Source organism: Lissotriton helveticus, chromosome 4_1 (genome assembly GCF_964261635.1).
Source record: "Lissotriton helveticus chromosome 4_1, aLisHel1.1, whole genome shotgun sequence".
Lineage (NCBI taxonomy): Eukaryota > Metazoa > Chordata > Amphibia > Caudata > Salamandridae > Lissotriton > Lissotriton helveticus.
This window is the reverse complement of record NC_136063.1, coordinates 1,690,962,178-1,690,983,384: the sequence shown is the minus strand read 5'-3', so window position 1 is coordinate 1,690,983,384 and position 21,207 is coordinate 1,690,962,178. Positions and strand designations below refer to the sequence as shown.

General features: G+C 41.2%; 1 protein-coding gene across 1 annotated transcript in view; it reads right to left on the bottom strand.

The window, feature by feature from the left end:
* LOC144827650 (TRPM8 channel-associated factor homolog) overlaps window positions 1-21,207 on the bottom strand; it is a 340,419-nt gene that overhangs the window by 132,357 nt on the left and 186,855 nt on the right. Inside the window, exon 4 of the mRNA XM_078685891.1 lies at window positions 3,080-3,293. Coding sequence (XP_078542017.1) covers window positions 3,080-3,293 — 214 coding nt within the window. The remainder of the gene's footprint in view (window positions 1-3,079; window positions 3,294-21,207) is intronic.

Genomic DNA, 21,207 nt, shown 5'->3' with positions numbered 1-21,207 from the left:
TTATCTCCTGAGCCCAGCCAATTCCAGGAGACTCCTAGGGCCAGCTGACTGGTCTCCTGTTCGCAGCACAGGGACACAACAGCTAAAGATGTCTGCTGGGGCAAGTTGGTAACCCAAAGTTTTCAACCAGCCGCTAACCACCACCATGGAGCACTAGGAACCGGGACCTGACGCACAAAGCTGCACCTGAGTTCGCTGAACCCAGGAGTGTCGTCAGAGTGCAGCTGAGACCTCCAGAGAATGAATTTACGACCCAGGAAGCATTGGCCTGTGACCACTATACTGGGCGACTGGTAGTCCAGTGGCAACTGGACTTCTGCCAGCACCGAGAGGACTTCAAGGGGCATCAACACTATGACCAGGACTGCCTCACCCCCTTCATGAAGTGAGGAGTAGTCTCAGCAAGACCCGAGTCGACTGTACCGCATGCACAACATCCTTTGATCATGTTCAGCATCCTTCATTCTTGCATTAGGACCACTTTCATATGAAATCCCTTCAAAGGATAAAAATGCCTGGAACTGAATGATGACTGCTTCATGTTCTGGGGTAACTGTTTCAGAAGACCATGCCGGTTTCTCTAACTGTCACCCCACAGTTGGTTACCTAAAGTGGCTCCAAGTGACTGCATTACACCTAGCCCAAACTTGTTAATGAAAAGTTTTCTAAGTGTTAAATTCGTTGAATTTGCCAGTGTTTGTTCACGGTTGAGTGAAATGTTTTGATTTACTATACCTTGTAAATTCTATATCTCCAAAATCCTCTGGTGGATCTTTTTTCCTGTGGTGTCTAAAATACATAAAAATACAGTCTATTCTTATCAATTTCATGATCAATTGGTGAAAATCATGGGCGCTAAATTGACCCCAAAGCTAGCCTATGGCTCAGTCATTTTCAGAGGGAAGGATGCCAAATTACCAGACCTGTTGCAAGGCAAGGCTTACAAATCTGTTTTTATGATTCCAAAGAACATTGTGCATGCAGAAATTCCATTGGAATTTCTTCTTCAAAGCCAAGCTCTAGTGAGACATGCTCCTTTCTTAAAATATCTACACTCCTTGTATTTTTCTGAGCCTGGTTTTCTAGCAAATATGTGCTGGCAAGAAATCAACTACTCTGTGTATGCTGGTGCTGGGAGATCATACTTATCAGTGTGCCACCACAATGTTGATTTACAGATATCTGGGCCTCCAGAAATGTATATAGTCCGACTTAAGCACTTTTTGAACCAAGGGACAAAACAACTCTTGTTTACTATTGATAAGGATGCATTATCAGCCAAGACGCACGCTTGGACAGTCAAACTCCTACGAACAATTGGAAATTCAGCCTTATATGTCTGCATCTAGTCCATCACGTATGAGGGATGCATTTCTTGAAATAAGATTTGGCAGATACCCAACTAAGGACGACATTCCAAAATGACTGCAACAATGGGCAACTAGCAGCTGTAGACTTGCTGGGGACACCCAGTAAACTTTATTGCATATAGTTTGTGTCTGTACCAACCTGCTATAAGCATGTCAATTTTTTTCAAACCATTGTATTTTAAAGCAGGAGTGAGAACATATCGCCAAACTCTTATGATATGTTTATCAGGATGTCAGTCCCCTTCATTTGTTGGTTTATTAAGTTTCTGACGGAGGCGGAAAGAAGGTTTGTATCTTTATCTTAAATGTTTATTTTTTATGTGCCTTCCTTTTACTTGCTCTAATATACAAATGTATTTATGCCCTATGGTAAAATGACAGCTAATGAAGCCAAAAGATGACAATTTAATGGTAAACCCCTGATGCTTTTTGCATTTATAGATGGGAATGATTTGCACATGCCAGCCGAGTGGGATGAAATGCCTTTTTCTGAATGTATTGGTTGGAAATTAAGCAGTTTAGCACTATCTTGCTCATAATCAACCTTGAACTACCGTATATGTAAAGTAGTTTAAATTATATTTTTTTGTCTTTATTAGAATGATTGTAATGAACAAAAGAATCTTAGCATTATGTAGAGTGAATTGATTATCTGTATACGTATAGTGGCTTAAACATTTATTTTATTTACTTGTCTTAAATGCAATGACAATAATGCCCAGATAGTAATTTTTAGCACTGTGCAGAATTAATTGGTTTAAAGTTAAGCACTTTAGTATTACCTTACATAGATTTTTTATACGATTGACATATGATTATTTAAACAAATATGTGACTTACTTGTCACATTTGTAATGATTGCAATGATCAGACGGGAATTTTCAGCATTGTGCAGAATTAACTGGTTTAAAGCTAAGCACTTTAGTATTACCTTACACAGATGTTTTATTATGATTCGTATAAGACTATTTTACAGTATACATACAGTTGCTTAAATGCAGGTTTTAATCATTTCGTTTTAATTTTTATGATTTTTATTAATCAGACACTGCATTTATATATGTGTGATATATATACATATATATTGGTGTTGAATTTCTTTGGTGTCTTGTCAATTTCTTCCTCAATTGTTTTGGTGCTGTTTAAATGCTATACACGTGTTCCTTTGTGTCAGCCTTCCTGCTCAAAGTCACAGCTACACAGGGTTGTGCTGAAGGTTTGTCAAACAAAGCCTAAGAGTCCTAAAGGGATTGGTAAGTGTGTTACACTGTGAGGTTGCACAACCACACCATATAATGCACCCATTTCCACACAGTAGTTTATTTTCTTCTATCATGGGTTTTGGAGATCAATACAAAAACAGGCCACCTGGGAGCAATTTACATCAGTCCAACTCAACAAGGATTTTGATACCAAGTGTATACATACAGTAGAGTTCCCTAAATTGTTTAGATGATACCTCAGGTTGGATATCTGGAAGACTCAGAACAGGAACAGTTAACTTCTAGATCTGCCTGCTTTGTGAGATAGTTGGAGGATCAACAAAGCTTCAAATAAGACCATAGTTACCGACATTAGCGGAGTGGTTGTTCCCACAGCACTGGACAAAGTTCAATGTTTCTTATACTCTACAAATAACTTACATACCATGAAATTTATAGAAAGAAACAATATAACTTGTACCTTCAGTCGCATTCATTCAAACTTACCATATTTGTAGAATGGAGCCAACACAGCACCCTCAACTGTGAGGGGCACTTGTCCAAGCTTTCTTCTACTGGGTACTATGATGTATAAAAGGCCACCCCAGAGACTGGCTATCAATAGCACTTTCTTGTCTACAAAATATCTTTGGAAAACCAAAGGAGGGCGCTTAAGGGTTGAAGCAGATTTCAGGTCATCTGTGTGGCACCCAATCTGCACCTAAAAGAAATCCAACAGAGGTGTTTATTGATAACGTACTACGAGGATGATTTTGAGGAAAAGTTTTTTAATGTGCTATCCATCAAATATCATTTATTTCAAAACATATCAATTATATCACACACATTCTGGCCCGAGACAATGCAATAGGTCTTGCATGTTTTTAGATTTAAAGATATTGGTGTTGTAATGGAAATGTTTTTCACTGATGCAACGGACAGGACGGCACATAGGCTGCCTAAGATGAGAAACACCGCCATGAGTCGGAAGAAGCTGTGACCCCGGAGGTGTTGTGGGTGCGGGCATGCATTGTTGTGAGAGGGGTCCCACCTAGCCAAAATATGCTATCCTGAGAAAGTAAGTAATCTCCCTGTGGCTCGGTTGCTTTACCTGTGTAACGTTGAACCCGTGGGCGGAGATCAAAAGAAAGCATCTGGCCATCACTGGTGGAGCCTTGACAGCCTGGAGTGGGAGGTCACAAAATGACCAAACCCATCACTGGAGCTCAGATCAACAGCGTGCCCTGGGCACGGCTGCAATTAAGGATGTGACACAAGAGGTTTATTTGGAGCTGTGAAACACCATCTGTTCAAGTGAAAGATTGTCTTCTTAAAGGTGCCATATTACTTCTGTCCGTTGCTTTCGCCTTGCCTTCACATAGAGGATGTTTCACCTCGGCTGTCAAGAATATAGATCTTTCTGGGGTTTACTCCAAGTGTGCCCTATTTAAACCTATTATACATTCACAGGGACCGTAGAGAGGATTCCACCCACCACTAATGAAAGGACAGCATTTATTTATTTATAAAATTTCTATAGCGCACAAATACCTTCCGGTTTCTCGGCGCTGGAGTTCACAGATTGAAGGGGGTTCCTATTGACAGTTACTGATTAAAAAGCCAGGTTTTAAGGTGCTTTCGGAATATCAATAATGATGGGCTGAGTTTGATATAGGGAGGGAGCAGGTTTTATAGTTTCGAAGCAGCAACCACAAAGCGTTTATCTCCCCATGTCGCTTTTTTTGTGCGTGGAATTTGGAGCTGTTGGGCTGCAGATGAACGTAATGTTCGACTAGGTGTGTAAACACTAATGGCCTTTTTTAAGAATTCTGGTCCAATGTTGTTCAAAGCCTTATATGTAACACACAAGGCCTTAAACTTTATACGGCTTCTAACCGGCAGCCAATTTAGTTGGGGAATGATGGGAGAGATCGATGAATATTTAGGTGTGCTAGTTAGGATCCTTGCGGCAGCATTTTGAACAAGCTGTAATTTGTTCAAAACTTGCTCCTGAGCGTTCAACAATAGGCCGTTGCAATAGTCCACCTTGGATAATACCAAAGTGGACATTAGGGTCTTGCCTGCATTTGGAGGAAGAAATGGAAGCAATTTCTTTACCATTCTTAGGGTAAAAAAGGAGGCTGAAACCACTGCGTTGGCATAGCTAACAAAAGCTAGCTTGCTGTCAAATAGAACTCCCAGATTTCTAACTTTGGGTACTGGTGATGGGGGGTTCCTAGCTCCGAAGGCCACCAGACTGGGGACCAAGCCGGGGTCAGTGCACCAAATACCATGACCTCAGTCTTGTCAGAATTTAGCTTTAAACAATTCTGATCCATCCAGGTACTGATGGCTCTCATACCCTCCTGGAAGTTAGCGGACACTGCTCCTCCATTTTTGTGGATCGTCAGGACCAGCTGGGTGTCATCGGCATATGAGGTCAATCCAATACCAAATGACTTGATCACCCTCGCCAAGTCCGACACGTAGATGTTAAAAAGTGTCGGACTTAGCGAGGAGCCCTAGGGAACTCCACAAGGCAGAGTGAAATCAGGGGAGTAATAACTCCCCATCTTCACCGACTGCTCTCTATCAGCCAAAAAGGATGCCAGGAGTACCTTGGCTTTGCCCTGAATGCCTATTGCAGCGACACGGTCGATCAAGATGGTGTGATCGACCGTGTCAAAAGCAGCAGACAAGTCCAAGAGTATTAAGACCGCTGCACCACCCTGGTCCATAATTATCCTGACCTCCTCTGCTGCCTTTATCAGAGCCGTCTCAGTCCCATGTCCCTTCCTGAACCCAAAGTGGGTGTCATCCAGCAGCTCATTCTGATCAATATAGTACGACAGCTGTAGGTTCATTGCCTTTTCAAAAATTTTTGATGGATAAGGGAGCGAGGCAATAGGACGATAACTTTTGGGCTCTAATGGATTTAGGGTAGATTTTTTTAAAAGAGGTTTTACAGTGGCCTTTTTTCAAATTGAGGGATAGTCGCCTGTACGAAACATGGCATTGCAGATGTTGGTAAGCACCGGGGCTATCAGATTGGCTACTGGTTTAAGAATGAGTGGGGGACATGGATCCAAAGGTGATCCTGACTTAACAGTGTTCATAAGTTCTTTCATGGACACTTGGGATAATGGGGAGAAGGCCTCAAAGATTGGCTTTGGTGACGTAAGAGGGGTCTCCAGACGAGCTGAGCCAATGATGGGTCTTTTAGTGAAGTTATTAAAAATGTCTTTGACCTTAGCCTTGAAAAATTCCGCTACCTTATTGCAAAAAATTTGAGATGATTCTGTGGTAACCGGAGCCGGTGGATTAGCTAATTTTTTAACCACCTGATATAGCTGTTTGCTCGAATTTTGAGCTAGTTCTATTTGTGTGCTATAAAAATTACATTTTTCTGCAATTATGAGTTTTTTGTTGCTGGACAAAGCTTTCTTATAAGTATCTTTGTCATTATTATCGTATTTTGTACGCCAGCGCCTCTCCAAATTTCGGCATCGTTGTCTCTCAAGCCTTAGTGGCTCCGAGAACCACAAAGCGGAGGGTTTGGTACGGTTTGGCTGCATTTTTTTATTAGGTGCTATGCGGTCAAAGGCATTATTTAGCCAGTGTCCATAATTATTAGATGCTTCCTGTGGGTCAGATATGTCTTCTGGTCTCGTAGATTCCAGAATATTATGTAGTACAATGGGATCAATGTTTTTCCAGTCGCGACATTTAATCTGGAGGCGAGTGCTAGGAAATGAGTTTTTATGATTCCTGACTAAGATGGTAAACTTAACTGCCGAATGATCCGTCCATATAAGCGGGAGCACTGTAGGGTGAGTCATATAAGAATTATTAGTGAATAAGCCATCCAGGATATGACCTGCTTGATGAGTAGCTGAGGAGACCCGCTGTTCTAAGCCAGCGGCAGAGAAATCCGAGATAAGAGTGGACGAGTCTTTATCTGCAAGATTTTCTAAATGAAAATTAAAGTCTCCCAGTATTGTATAATCCGAGTTAGCAGCTACTGGTTCTAACAGGAAATTAAGAGATTTCAGGAAGGGTGTTCCTGAAATAGGTGGTCGATACAACAGGGTTCCCTTGAAGGTTTGTATAGGCGAGAGAGTAATAGTGAAGCCTAAAGCTTCCGCAAAGTCACAGTCTAGTGGTTCAGTTTTCATAACTAAGTTGGTACGGTGTATGATAGCTAGACCGCCTCCCCTCTTGCCAGACGATCTATCTAGTCTAGTCACATAATAGCCATCCGGTGTAGCTATACTAAAATCTGGGCCAGATGCTAGATCTGCCCAAGTCTCAGTTATAAACATGACGTCTATGTTTTGGTTGGCTATAAGTTCCGCCACGTCTTCCCTATGTTTTATAAGGGAACGTGCATTTATAAGTACACAGATTATGTGTTTATCTTCGTTTCTGGTGACCGGGAGGGATGCTTGTTGTAAATAAGGTGACGTAATTTTAAATGCGCAGTTAGGACAGGCGTTAGAGAGTAGGTTGCAAGAAGAATTCAATTCGAAATGAGTGCAGCTCTTGTAATTTACAGTGTTTCCTATACTCAGTAGCTGCGCTCTGGAATATGTGATTACCCTCGTTGTATGGTGGGTTCTGCGAGGGCCAGGGGGTCTGGCGCAAAGCACGGTCCCAGCGCGGACTGGCGCAGACTGGCACCCCTTTGGCGCGGCTTCGGCGCGATGACGGAGCTCCCGCTGCGCTTCCTGGTATCCATTTTTATGGTCTAAGCCCCGCCCCCAGCTGGAACGCTAACTCCATTCTGGTCGGGGAGCCGGCCCTAAGGAACAATGGAGCTTTACCCTGCTCTCCACACAAACGGCACGGAGCCGCGGTGGAACGGGGCTAAGGGTGCAGGGAATCACAGTACTGCTAGTGAGGTAAAATCTTTTAAAATAACAATTCGTACATCAATTGCCACAAATTAAAGGTGCGATTTTTAACATAGGGCATTTTTTAAAAGTAAAGCGTTTTACACTGGGCTTCACAGCATGCAGAGGAGGATCTCCTCGCAATCTGCACAAGCTCTTTGCAGCAAAACACACAAGGAGCTGCCACCACCTTGCTAGTCGCCCGAGCCCCCAATCCCGCATGGTCAGCAACCCACTGACTGAACCATGAGGTATTGCGCACGTCACATCTTTCACACCATTTCTCCCGCCCACAACTCCACAGGACTTGTAATCACCAGGATTCACATTTATGCAGATGGCCCGACACATTATTTTCAGTTTGGCCTTCAATGCAGTCTTTCACAAGTGAACAGTACTCTTCTGTCAGCCTTTTTTCCTCATCCATCTTTCCCTTTACCGCTTGCATGAGATGCGAGGCAACGGGAAACTGAAAAGAAACACAGAGAGACCTCTGAACTCTGATTTACAACAAAAGCATTTACTAAGACAGGGTTGTGAAGGCCATTCAATTTCTTGTCTCTCCCAAAAACGTGTACATTTGTTTGCCTCAACGCCTGCTTACTGAGCGTGGCGCTGTATTTCTATCATAAAAATAAGCAAAAACATTCACAAACATGTGTGCCAATTGGCACAAATGTCCAAGCTTTAATAGGACCTAATGCATTCCAAGATAGAATAGCAGCTTCCGAACACACATGTAAGTCTGTCTGATTCTGTGCAGTGAGGAGGGAAGGGGTAGGAGCGGCCATCACGAACTCTAACAGAAAGAAGCCTTTGAGCGCGGTGGATGTCCAACAAAAATATTCACTCAGTCAAATCGCATAGGTGTCAACCAGGCACCCAGGGGAGGGACTTTGGAAAGCAGTCCACCAATAGGGGGGCAGCATTTGTGATTGGCACAGTAGAGAGCGAGTGGTGGTCGATGGGATTGGTTGCCATGATAGATGGTGCTGATACTTCTTTGTCTCAAAGTGTAAACATATGTGACACTAACAATGTGGTTTCTTCACAGGTGGATAGAATTCTATGTGTAGATGATCCTAATGACCAAAGTGGTAGGAAAAATAGACCTAAGGCTGAATTCAAAATTAATGGAGTAGTTGTACACCTAATGGTCGATTGTGGATCAATGTATACTATCATTCCAAGATACATTTATGAGAAATTGTGGCCTAACACCACACTAAAACCTAAAGATATCAACCCAGGGGGATATCAAGGGGAGAGTATGATCTTATTGGATACATGAAGTCAAGTATTGAGTTTAAAGGTAGGCTAACGGAAGGCAAGGTATATATAGCGAAAGATGGACCTCCTATTTTAGGATGGATGCATCAATTTGATCTGTCCATCATCATAAATCCGAGAGCTCCAACACAAGTTTTAGTTGTCGACAATCCCTCAATAGAAGAAATCTTAGAAGAAGCTAAGGATGTATTTAAGAAAGAGTTGGGTTATTTTAAGGGATATGTACACAAAATAATCCTTAAGCCCAACTCAATTCCGGTACAGCATAGAGTATGTAGAACTCCCTTAGTGGCTAGGTAGGATATCAAAGGAATGCTTCAAGACATGCTTGATTCTGGGGTGATAGAAGCTGCAGAGAGTTCACCATGGGTTTCACCAGTAGTTATCACGGAGAAATCGGATGGCAAGTTTAGGTTCTGCATCCACCTTAGATCGCTTAACCAGAACGTGGTGGTGGATACATTTCCACTACCTAACATTAATGAATTAGTCTTAGCATTGAGTGGGGGTAAAGTTTTCTCAAAGCTTGATTTAAAAAATGCGTATCATCAAATCAGATTACATGAAGATTCAAAACCATTGACATCATTCATCACTACGGAAGGTATTTTTCAGTGCATTAGGATGCCTTTTGGGTTATGTTCATCAGAAAGCATTTTTCAGAGAATGATGAATGTGTTGTTTAAGGGGATGAAGAATATTGTTTTCTTCCAGGATGACATCCTAGTATTTGGGGACACAGTAGAACAACATAATCACATTCTTCGTGAAGCATTATTCAAAATTAGAGACTCTGGTCTTACATTAAAGACAAGGAAAAAGCAAGTTCTTGGTGGATAGAGTGGACTATTTAGGTTATGAAATTTCGGAACTTGGTGTGAAACCTAAAACAGATCTTTTAAATGCTATTCGTTTAGCTCCTGTACCCTCTGACAAAGACAAATTGCGTTCATTTTTAGGTTTAATTGAATATTATTCGAAATTTATTAGAGATTTCTCAACAAAGACTGTAGAATTAAGATCTCGCTTAAAAAAGGGAGTTAGTTTTATGTGGGGTGAGGTTCAACAAATGTGCTTTGATAACATCAAGAAGGATATATGCAATGCTGATATTCTTACGCCTTTTAACACTATGTTGCAGTCTGTGCTCACTGTTGATGCAAGTGCTACTGGACTGGGAGCTGTGTTGGCTCAAGTTCATAAGGGAAAAGAAAAGACAGTAGCATTTGCATCCAGAACGCTAACTGTGTGTGAAAAAAATTATTCAGTTATAGAACTTGAGACTTTGGCTGCTGCGTGGGCCTGTGAGTACTTTAGAATCTATTTATGGGGGTCTAAATTCATATTGAAAACCGATCATAAGCCTCTTATTCGTGTGTTATTACCAGGTGGTGATGTAAAGTGCTTAGCAAGATTAACAAGATTGGCTTCTCGCCTTCAGGAATTTTGTTACGATTTAGAGTATATCCAAGGTTGGAGGAACATACAAGCAGACTTCTTATCAAGATTGTCACTTGACTGGACACAGTAGATAAAGAGGCAGTCATCAAAAAAGAGAATGAGGGTGCAGTTTCCTTTGTACAGGATGTGTTGAATGTATATGAACCGCAGGCATTAACTAAGGATGAATGGGTTGATGCCATGGCAAAGGATAGTTCTATGTTAGAACTTAAGAAATTGATACAACAGGGTTGCAGGAGAGAAAGCACTGTTCCTGTCTCGGTTTGACCTTTTGTAAAATTAGTAGATGAACTCACTGTTTATGAGGATATTTTGATCATGAGAGGATATTTGTTTATTCCTCCGATTTCTTTGAGGCCCAAATTAAAAAGGATAGCTCATAAAGGGCATTTGGGACAAACTAGAACTAAAAAAAGACTTAAAATGAATTGGTGGTGGCCAGGGATGGATTCTGACGTAGATACTTGGGTCACAAAATGTGATGTTTGTAAGGAAAGTGACAAACGGTTGAAGGTTAGTGGTCAAGCATCTCAAGGTCACATTTCAGACCCAGGGTTACCATGGCACACTGTATGCGTTGATTTTATAGGTCCCATGAATGGTCTTAAAGAGAATTTACATTTTGGTATTGTTATGGTAGATGTTCATTCAAAGTGGTTGATAGTAAAATTTACAAAAGACATTACTACGTTGACTACTATAAATTTGATGAGGAATATTTGGCGTGAGGAGGGTATACCCTCTGTACTGTTAACAGACAATGGTACTCAGTTGACATCTGTTGAAATTAAAGAGTTTTTATCTACATGTGGCATTAGACATAGTAGAACTTCTCTGTACAACCCACAGGGGAATGGAATCGTTGAGAGGGCAAACCGCTTGATCAAAGGTGTCATTCAAATGGCAGTTTCTAGTGGTAAAGATGTAGATTCTTTAGTCTCGGAAATGTTATGGGCATATCGCTCCAGTGTACACAATGTCACTATTAAAACACCTTTTGAGATTATGCGTGGGAGAGTGCCTAACACGAAATTAGTTCCCACTTGGTTGAAAGATTTATTAACAAAAGACATGATTAAGGACAAGTCAAATTCTGGTTCATCACAAACTAGTATGAGCTACAATAAAAGACTAGAGAAGAAAATGTGTTCTGGTGATTGCGTGAAAGTATGGTCTGGCAGCCCCGGAAGCTCATTCAAGAAATATCTAGGACCTTTCAAAGTTAAAACTATTTTACCTTATGGTGTAGTTCTCCATAATGGTGACAGGTGGAATTTTAGGAGGGTGGCTCTATATCAAAAGGGCATTGTAGGTAGAGGTGAGATAGTCAAAAATAATAGTCGTGAGAGTGTTTTGGATAACACGTTTTTAAGTATGTCTGACAATGACCTAACATGTAATTCTCGAGGAAACTTTGCTTCTTACAGTGCCATACAGGGAGGAGGTGATGCTCCTGCTCCTACTCCTATTCCGTCAGTTTCCTTTGATGTAATTCAACCTACTCGGGGGACAAGAATGCTTAGAAATCGGTGTCCTCCAGGTTATTTGAAAGATTATATTTGCAAGTGATTTTGTTTAATTGACATGTACTTCACAGTTATGTTTTTCTATGCTGTTATGTTATCCTTATTCATTTACTTATGATGCCTGTCATGTTTCATTTTGTTTGGATCCTTTTAGAATTTCTGTAAGAAATTGTTAAGTCATCTTAAAAAGTTTTTATTTCTTAACCTTTTGAATGCTATGGGGATTTTTCCCCTGTGCTGGAAATTTATGAACACCATTATTCATGACGAGCTGGGCTCGTCATGAGCGTAGCAGGAGGCTACTGCATGACGAGCCCAGCTCGTCATGAGCGTCGAAGGGGTTAAAGGAAAGAGGATATGTAGTAATCGTCTATGTTGCTTATAGAGTGTGGAGCGCTGTGCTCAGTGCATTCTACATTCCTATGTGCACTGGTCATTCTACTTCTGGTCAGTTTCTGTTGACTGGCCAGAGGGACAGCCACATTATTTCACTCTGCTATTCTAATAATAGATAAATTACTTTCTTAAGTTAATTGATTCGTGTATTAACTTACAACACTCCCATGTAGAGACCCCTCCTCTGCGACATCTCTTTGATGTTATCCAAGGATCTCGCTCATTTCCTCTTTCTCCTCGGCCATTACTTTGAGGTCCTTGGGGTCCAGGCTTTCAGGGCTCTGCATCATAATGTGACCCTGCTGTCCTCCTCACTGTTTCACCCTTGACTTGCTTGAAAGGACATCTGAATGTAATCAGAGGTCAAAGTGGGTGAGATCTTTGGGGACCGTCCAATCTTTTTTAATTTTACAAAAACAGTTCTCATACTTTTTGTTAAAAAACATCTGTATCCGAACAATTACTGCAGACCTTGAGATGCCTCTGGCTGAAAATGAAGAGGGTTTTGTATGACCTCTGTTTTGAAGCCAGGAGAGGGACATAGAGCTAAAGAAATAGGCCATCCCACCAGAGTTCTTGCTCACTGAAAGAAATGTAAATATGTGCAATAGTTTAAACACAAAATGCAAATGCTGCTTGGGAGCATGTATAGGCTTTAATTGATGGAGTCACTTTGAGCTTCATAGTGACATTATTCTTTTTGAGAGGTAATTTAAGTGGGTTATCATCTGAGTCCTGCAATGCATCGTTTTAATGGACACTTATAAAAATATTTGCTCTTGGTACAGTCGGATTACCTATTCTCAAAATATATACTGCAGTGTCTTGCAAGTTAGCAATGATGAAACCCTTTTGGCTCATGATAGACTCCATAGAGCTATGATGTAGGTGTTAGAGCGGAATGCAATGGAGGCTGATGTAGAATGCTCGGTTTGCACTTACATGCAGAAGAATAAAATTGTGTAATACTAAGCTCTGTGTGTGGCATAGTAATTGGAGGGTACCCAGGCTGGGGAAGATGCTACAAATGGCGACGAGATAGGGGATCAGTAACCCGCAGGTCGACAGTGCTCTCCCCACAGAGTATATCATAGTCCAAGTAAACTGCTCATGCATGCCACGTGTGCCATCATCAAAGTACGACATCAACGCTTAATACATGTGGAGTCAAATTGCATCTCCAGCCACTGTGAAGTAGTTGACGATAACAAAAGCATTACAAAGAATCTACACGTTGCTGGCCTAGGACCTGCTGGTCGGGCCATACATAAAGGTACCACGCTGCCACGCAAGATAAAGTCATACGTTATATGGAGCGCTGCTGTTAAAGGCAGATACGTACATATACAGAAAAAAAGCGCTAAAGATTGCAGTAGTGAACTACATAGGGCGCTGGCTGATGAAACAATTGATCAGAAAGCATATTGTTGTTGCGCTTACCAGAGTCTCGACAAGTGGAGGTCTATGACCTCAGCACTGGGCGAGGAGAACCAAGAAGAAGTACAAGGGTTGTGCTTACTGAGCTGTCCAATACCTTAAGTGGCTCACCACCAAAGCTGCCAGGTGGTGGCTCAGAACAACTCCAGGGGTCTCTAGAAAGTGAAGGGCTCCGGTCGAGACCAAGAAGGAGGTTGCCGTACCACAGACTGTCCAGGATAATTCGGGAGCCAATCAATTGAAGGGTCTCAGAGATGGTGCAGTTGACGCAGGTCCAAGCGGACAGCCGACAAACTCTGACAGAGCTCCACTCATAATATCAGCCACTCCCATAAACAGCTACAATTCTGCCGCCTTTCTGAAACAACCTCCACCTTTTGATACCGCCAGAAAGCAAAACATTGGTGATGGATGGATTGTGTGGCTAGAGACATTTGATGATTTTATTGATGCACTTTAAGAGACTGATAACAAAAATATTATCAAATACCTCAAAAATCTTGCTGGTGATAAGGAAGATGCTGCGAACTGATGAAGAAATCACATACCGTCAGATGAGGGAAACTTTAAATCACAAATTCAATCCAATGCCCAATGTAGATTATGAAAGATACATTTGCAGTCAGGAATGAGAGAAAGCTGGCGAAACCATTGAGGAATTTGTGGAGGACTCGACACACTCATCAAACACTGTAAGTTTAATTAATTTAATGATGAAGAAGCTATATGTCTTAGAGTTATTGATGGATGCTTGTCAGATTCATTCAGACGCACAAATGTTGAGAGAAACTCTTAGTCTGGAGTGAGTCTTAATGGCTGAAGAGTGTGCTGATAGACAAGCTGCTGACATGGAGTGTGCAGGTGCTCAGAATTAATCAGTCATGAGTGTGACAAGTAAACCAAAGCCAAAGTCTGAAAGACACAAGGTGATGTCTACATGTAAAAAAAAGTTGTGTTTTAGATGTAGATTTTAGTTTTCACATGAAGGTAAATGTCCCGCCATTTGACGGATATGTAAAGACTGTGGGAAGGAGAACCATTTTGTGATGGTTTGTAAAAAAAAAAAAAAGCAAGTTCATCACAGTGCAAAGACAAAATAGTTGCTGGAATGTTCCTCAAACAGGGTTTGACGCACACTCGTAAGGTCAAGTGGCAACATAAACTAAGACAAATCAACACTGAACAAAATTGATTGTCATCTAAATCATTGTAAAGCAGTTCTTCTAGATCAGTATGAAGTGAAAGTGAAGAAGAGCGTGTGCATGTTGGACTGGCCGCATATAAGGAAAAATGTCAGTCAAAGAAAAGTCGACATGCTAAAGCACCAAAGCCATTCAAACATTGTCCAAAGATGACCCTGAAAATAAATGAATGTTCAATACTTTTCATCATCTACAGTGGTGCTTTGATAAACATTATGTCTGAGGAGAAATATAATGATTTGATTCCATTGCCGCACCTTATGCCATTGAAAACAAAACTGTATACCCGGGCTGCATCGACTCTCTTAAAAGGGCAGGGTTCATTTGTAGCGGCACGGAAACAGGAGAAAACGAAGGTTTAAGCACCCTTCCATGTGCTTCAAATTCAGCGTCAACTGCCTGTCTACTCAGTTTCATCACAGCTGCTGATCTGGGACTGATTTCCATAAATGATAACATGAATACTCATCATGAAATAGTAAATCAATTCCCACTTAAATAATTCTTGGTTTATGAAAGCTTAAGTCTATGAAAGTACAGCTGCATATTAATGAGGATGTCAGTCCTGTTGCTCAAAGGCATTTACAAATTGCTTTTCATTTACAAGATGCTTGTAAATGAAAGAACTTGAATCGTTACTTAAGCATGATATTACTGCACTTCTACTGGTACCAAAACTTGGGTTTCTCCCATAGTGGTAGTGCCCAAAAAGGACAATGAAGAAGCTGTACGAATATGCGTAGGCATTCGTCAGGAAAACAAGGCAATTGGACGAGAGTGACATCCAGGACCACACATTGCTGACATGATAAGGCAATTAAATGGTACAAACATTTTCTCTTGCCTTGATTTGAATAAAGGTTGGCATCAGTTGGAACTCAAAGAAAGTTGCAGATAGATTGCAACCTTTCCTACACATTTTTGTCTGTTTCGATTCAAAAGTCTAAGTTTTAGTGTGTAATGAGCTGCAGAACCTTTTCAAGTCGTTATTTGACGTATCATACAGCCTGTCATGAATGCTTTCAATTTTAGTGATGACATATTGATTTTTGGAGCTACACTCTCCCACAAGTATGTTTGTTACTTGCAGATGCAGGTTTGACTTTGAATGCAGATAAATGTGAGTTCCACGAGACAAACTTAAAGTTCTTTAGACATATCTTTTCTGATGGGGATATGAAACCATATCCTGCTAAAGTATGAATGCTGTTGAATGCTGATCCTCCACTAGATGTTTCTATGATGTGTTAATTTCTTGGCATGGCCAGTTACTGTTCCAGATACATGCAAGACTTTGCCACTATAAGTGCTCCATTGAGAGAGTTGACGAAAAAAAATGATGCATGTCAATGGTCGCATGAATGTGAGATAAGTTTTAAGAAAATCAAACAAGCCATTGAGAATGCTACTGAAATCACATATTTAAATCCAAACCTTCATATAGAGGTTGTTTTCAACACTAACCCAGTCAGCCTATGATTCTTCCTTGCCCAGCACAGCGGATACCTGAATGCTCAAAGACATGTCGTGGCATATGCAAGTAGGAGTTTGACCCAAACAGAACATGCTTTTTCACATCCTGAAAATGAAAGTTTAGCCATGGTATGGGCTTTTGAAGATTTCCATGAATTCCTGTACAGAAAGCTTTTATCGTTGGTCACTGATCATTAAACTGTACTAACTATATTTTGGAATCCAAAAGCCAAGATGCCTCCTCACATTGAGTGATGGGGACTACATTTACAAGTGTGCAGTTATAACAGTGTGCATTGTCCAGGGAAGGACCAGAACCCTGCTGACTACTTTTCTAGGTCATTGTACCCTACCGAAAACAGCTGAAGCCTGTATCAATTTCATTGTAAAATCAAACATACCAGCTGCTATCTAGTTAGCCCAGATTATCACTGCCATGAGCCACGAAAATGACATGCTAAAGTTGAAAGATATAATTACACATTAGCCATGGAACCAACACCCTAGACCTCTCACTAGTGATGGTGAATATCAAAAATACAGAAATGTCAAAGGTGAACAATCCATAACTTAGGAAGAAGTTATATTGCAAGGTTCAAGAATCCTGATTCCGGAGAGACTAAGGCAGAAGATGATTGAAGTGGCCCACGAAGCACATCGCAAAATCGTTGCCAGAACTGTGACTGAGGGTAAGTGTCTGAAAAGTTTCAGCGCTCCGTCCATCATCACCTTGTGTTTGCTTTGTACGCCCTAAGTTGGCAGGGTATGCCCAGACGTGGGTCCCTTGCTCACTTTTCTACTGGATTCAAGCTAGCCTGGCTGATGAAGGGTGTTACCCACAAACCGGTCCTAGGATGCTTGTTTCCGGTTCAGGGAAGACCTGGCTTGGCAGTTCGCGCTGGACTGTTCCCATGAGGCACAGGTTCTAGACTGATTTGCATATAGCTGGGTCTGAACTGAGGTGGCGAAGTGAGCTAAAGAATGATGATGGATTCAACCCAGATCTGTGACTGGTGGTGTGTCTTAAAAGTTTCAGTCCATCATCTCCTTGTGTTTGGATTGTGGAAGAATAGTCATGATTTCCCTTAATTGAGGACCTTTCCTCTACCACTAAAGACCAAGCCATTGAGAAACTAGATGGCATCTTTGAGACATGGGGTGTTCGAGCCGTGTTGAAATCTGACTGTGGCCCGCCATTTAACAGTTGTCAGTCTAAAGATTTCTTGAATCATCTGAATATAAAGCATAAGAAGAGCACACCTCTGTGGCCGCAGGCCAGTGGACTAATTGAGCGCTTTATGAGTATGCTAAAGACAGCAATGCAGTGTGCTATGCTTGAAAGGTTTGATTTAAAGACTGTGTTAAATTCTACCTTAAGAGCTTATCCCTCGACACCGCACTCGACCACAGGTGAAATGTACTGCGACATTGGTGTTTGGGAGAGCAATGACAACCAAAATATGTTAGTGGACCAATCAGAGAGAGAAAAGTGAGATCACAACTCATGAGAAGGACTAGGTTCAGAAATAAAAGATGAAAGTGTAGTGTGTTTATCTAGGTACCTGAATCGATATTCCTATTCTTTGCCCTTGTGTGGTTATAAATCAATAATATCCCTACAACGGCATAGAAACCCTTTTCATAATTCAGTCATAGCGCATGCTGTCACATTAAGCAAGCCTACTCCTCCAGCCCCCTAGAAAGCACACCGAGTTCTCTAAACAAATCCAAGCCTCCAGCAACCTGGGAAATCCCCGCTGCTTTGTTTTGATTTCATCCTAGAACTCCTGTAAAGCACTGTAAGAACGACCAGTTCTTAGTGACCTCTTTATTGACGTCTTATGTCCAGCCTTACGTCAAACCCGGCACCTTTCAGGTATAAATATACCAACGTTGCCTTAAGCAAACACACAGTGGTAATCCTGGAGCAGAGCAGCTATCTACTTCCGAAGAGCCCAGCTGATGCGAGAGCCCACGGACGCTGCCCCTCCCATTTGATGCGCTGAGAAAGGCGCTGTCTTTTCTCCTGCCGAGAAATCCAGCCTCCGGCGTTTCCAGCCTACCCTTGCGGGTGACTGGGATACCGAGTCCTGAGAGAGAGATACCAGCCCTCCTGCCTTCTAATACCCAGGTACTGAACTGACTAAACCCTTACAGAGAATTCTTGAGTCAGATTCTTGGCAAAACAAACTTAACTTAAACTGCTACTTACTTACTCCTTCCCACGTATTAGGCTTAGGTCAGGTACACCGGGGAAGGTGTAGTTAGAAGCACCAGTTGAGTACGATTAGTCAATGTATATATGTATGTATCTATTTTATCCATTTTAAAGTATCATATGGCTAAGAAACCATATCAATGCTTTTACAGTATTATTTCATAATCCTTCTTTTACTGTATGCACTTTACTTAACTATCAGTATTGCAATTGTAGCAATTCATTTCTCTTGTATGAGGAAAGAGACTGCTCAATAAATAACACCTTTTATTGAAAACGCCCGTCTCTCTTTTTCTCTGCAATCTGGTGAAACTAAGTACGCACCTTTGAGTGTGTGAAATAGATATTATTCCAATGCGCAGAGCCTATTGGGACTATAGGAACTACACTACAAATCAGCTTGGCACAAAAAGGAGCAGAATATACAATTCTGAGCATTGAAAAACTTGAGAGATTACCATTGACAATGTCAGAACGACCTGTCATTGAATGGATAATACACGGAATCATAACTATTCCGATAACAACTTTCCAATTTCGATACTGCCAAAAGTATATACAGGCAGGCCAGTATGAAAGGTTGGGTAAAGGATACATTAAGTCATCATGGAAATTACCTTACACACACACATGTTATAGTGAAAAAGGACAGAATGTATTTCTTAGTGGTGATAATTGTGAAAAATCACTAAGTGGTATACTTCTGTGTCAGGGTATAAATCTACATGGGGCCTGTGAGGGGACTTCAAATAACCTTTCATGTCACCAGCTTGGCACACCTGCAACTCGAATAGAGCCATTCTTTAGACGGCTTTCGAACGGGAGCTACATTTTAATAGTGGACCACAGATGTTGTGGCTTGGTGCCAGGAAAAGCTTATCTAGTAAGCGTTTCGTCCATGGTCACTTGCTGTATGCAAGTATTGTATCCGAACGACACTCCAGACAGGGAGGGAACAATTTGGCCCAGTTTGAAAATCTCTTCTATTCGAATTGATACTTTAAGCAGAATGAAGTCTGTTCTTCTACAGACGCCTGTGCCCTTGACGTCATCAAAAGAAACGTATGATCTCCAAGTTGCAAGGACAACGGCAGAGATACATAACCTTTTATCAACAAATTGCCCCTTACACTTCGCAGAAATGCTAAACGAAATCTTAAACATTTCTGATATGAATGGTATCGCGAGTGTATTTAAGACAATTTTTTCGGGACTGTTGACACCTTTCAAAGCAGTCCTGGGCATCTTTCCTAATTTTGTCCATTCAATCTTTGGCGGTCTTCCACTCCTGTTGGGACTCGTAGCAGGCATTTTATTTTTGATACTCCTGCTTCGTTATGGCAAGCCATGTCACAGACAAGACTCCAGCAACAATGGAAGAAACAATCCTAGCTATACGCTCCTTCCCACGTATTAGGCTTAGGTCAGGTACACCGGGGTAGGTGTAGTTAGAAGCACCAGTTGAGTACGATTAGTCAATGTATATATGTATGTATCTATTTTATCCATTTTAAAGTATCATATGGCTAAGAAACCATATCAATGCTTTTACAGTATTATTTCATAATCCTGCTTTTACTGTATGCACTTTACTTAACTATATGTATTGCAATTGTAGCAATTCATTTCTCTTGTATGAGGAAAGAGACTGCTCAATAAATAACACCTTTTATTGAAAACGCCCGTCTCTCTTTTTCTCTGCAATCTGGTGAAACTAAGTACGCACCTTTGACTGAGTGAAATAGCTGTCTTTTGTTTTCACACGACACTAGAGATATACTCTTATTCAGGGAGAGCAAAGTTGTCATGTTTTATGGTTGTCAGAAACTAAATCCCTTCTTGTCTATCCAGGGAGGTTAAACTCCTCCTCGCTTATTCGAGAAAGTTTCTAGTGAACTCTGAGCTAGCTGGCAAAAAACTTAAGTCTAATATAGTCAGTAGAGACCTAGTTAACCTCAGTCCTACGTCTACACTACTGAAGATATTATTCCAATGCGCAGAGCCTATTGGGACTATAGGAACTACACTACAAATCAGCTTGGCACAAAAAGGAGCAGAATATACAATTCTGAGCATTGAAAAACTTGAGAGACTACCATTGACAATGTCAGAACGACCTGTCATTGAATGGATAATACACGGAATCATAACTATTCCGATAACAACTTTCCAATTTCGATACTGCCAAAAGTATATATAGGCAGGCCAGTATGAAAGGTTGGGTAAAGGATACATTGTCATCATGGAAATTACCTTACACACACACATGTTATAGTGAAAAAGGACAGAATGTATTTCTTAGTGGTGATAATTGTGAAAATCACTAAGTGGTATACTTCTGTGTCAGGGTATAGATCTACATGTGGCCTGTGAGGGGACTTCAAATAACCTTTCATGTCACCAGCTTGGCACACCTGCAACTCGAATAGAGCCATTCTTTAGACGGCTTTCGAACGGGAGCTACATTTTAATAGTGGACCACAGATGTTGTGGCTTGGTGCCAGGAAAATCTTATCTAGTAAGCGTTTCGTCCATGGTCACTTGCTGTATGCAAGTATTGTATCCGAACGACACTCCAGACAGGGAGGGAAAAATTTGGCCCAGTTTGAAAATCTCTTCAATTCGAATTGATACTTTAAGCAGAATGAAGTCTGTTCTTCTACAGACGCCTGTGCCCTTGACGTCATCAAAAGAAACGTATGATCTCCAAGTTGCAAGGACAACGGCAGAGATACATAAC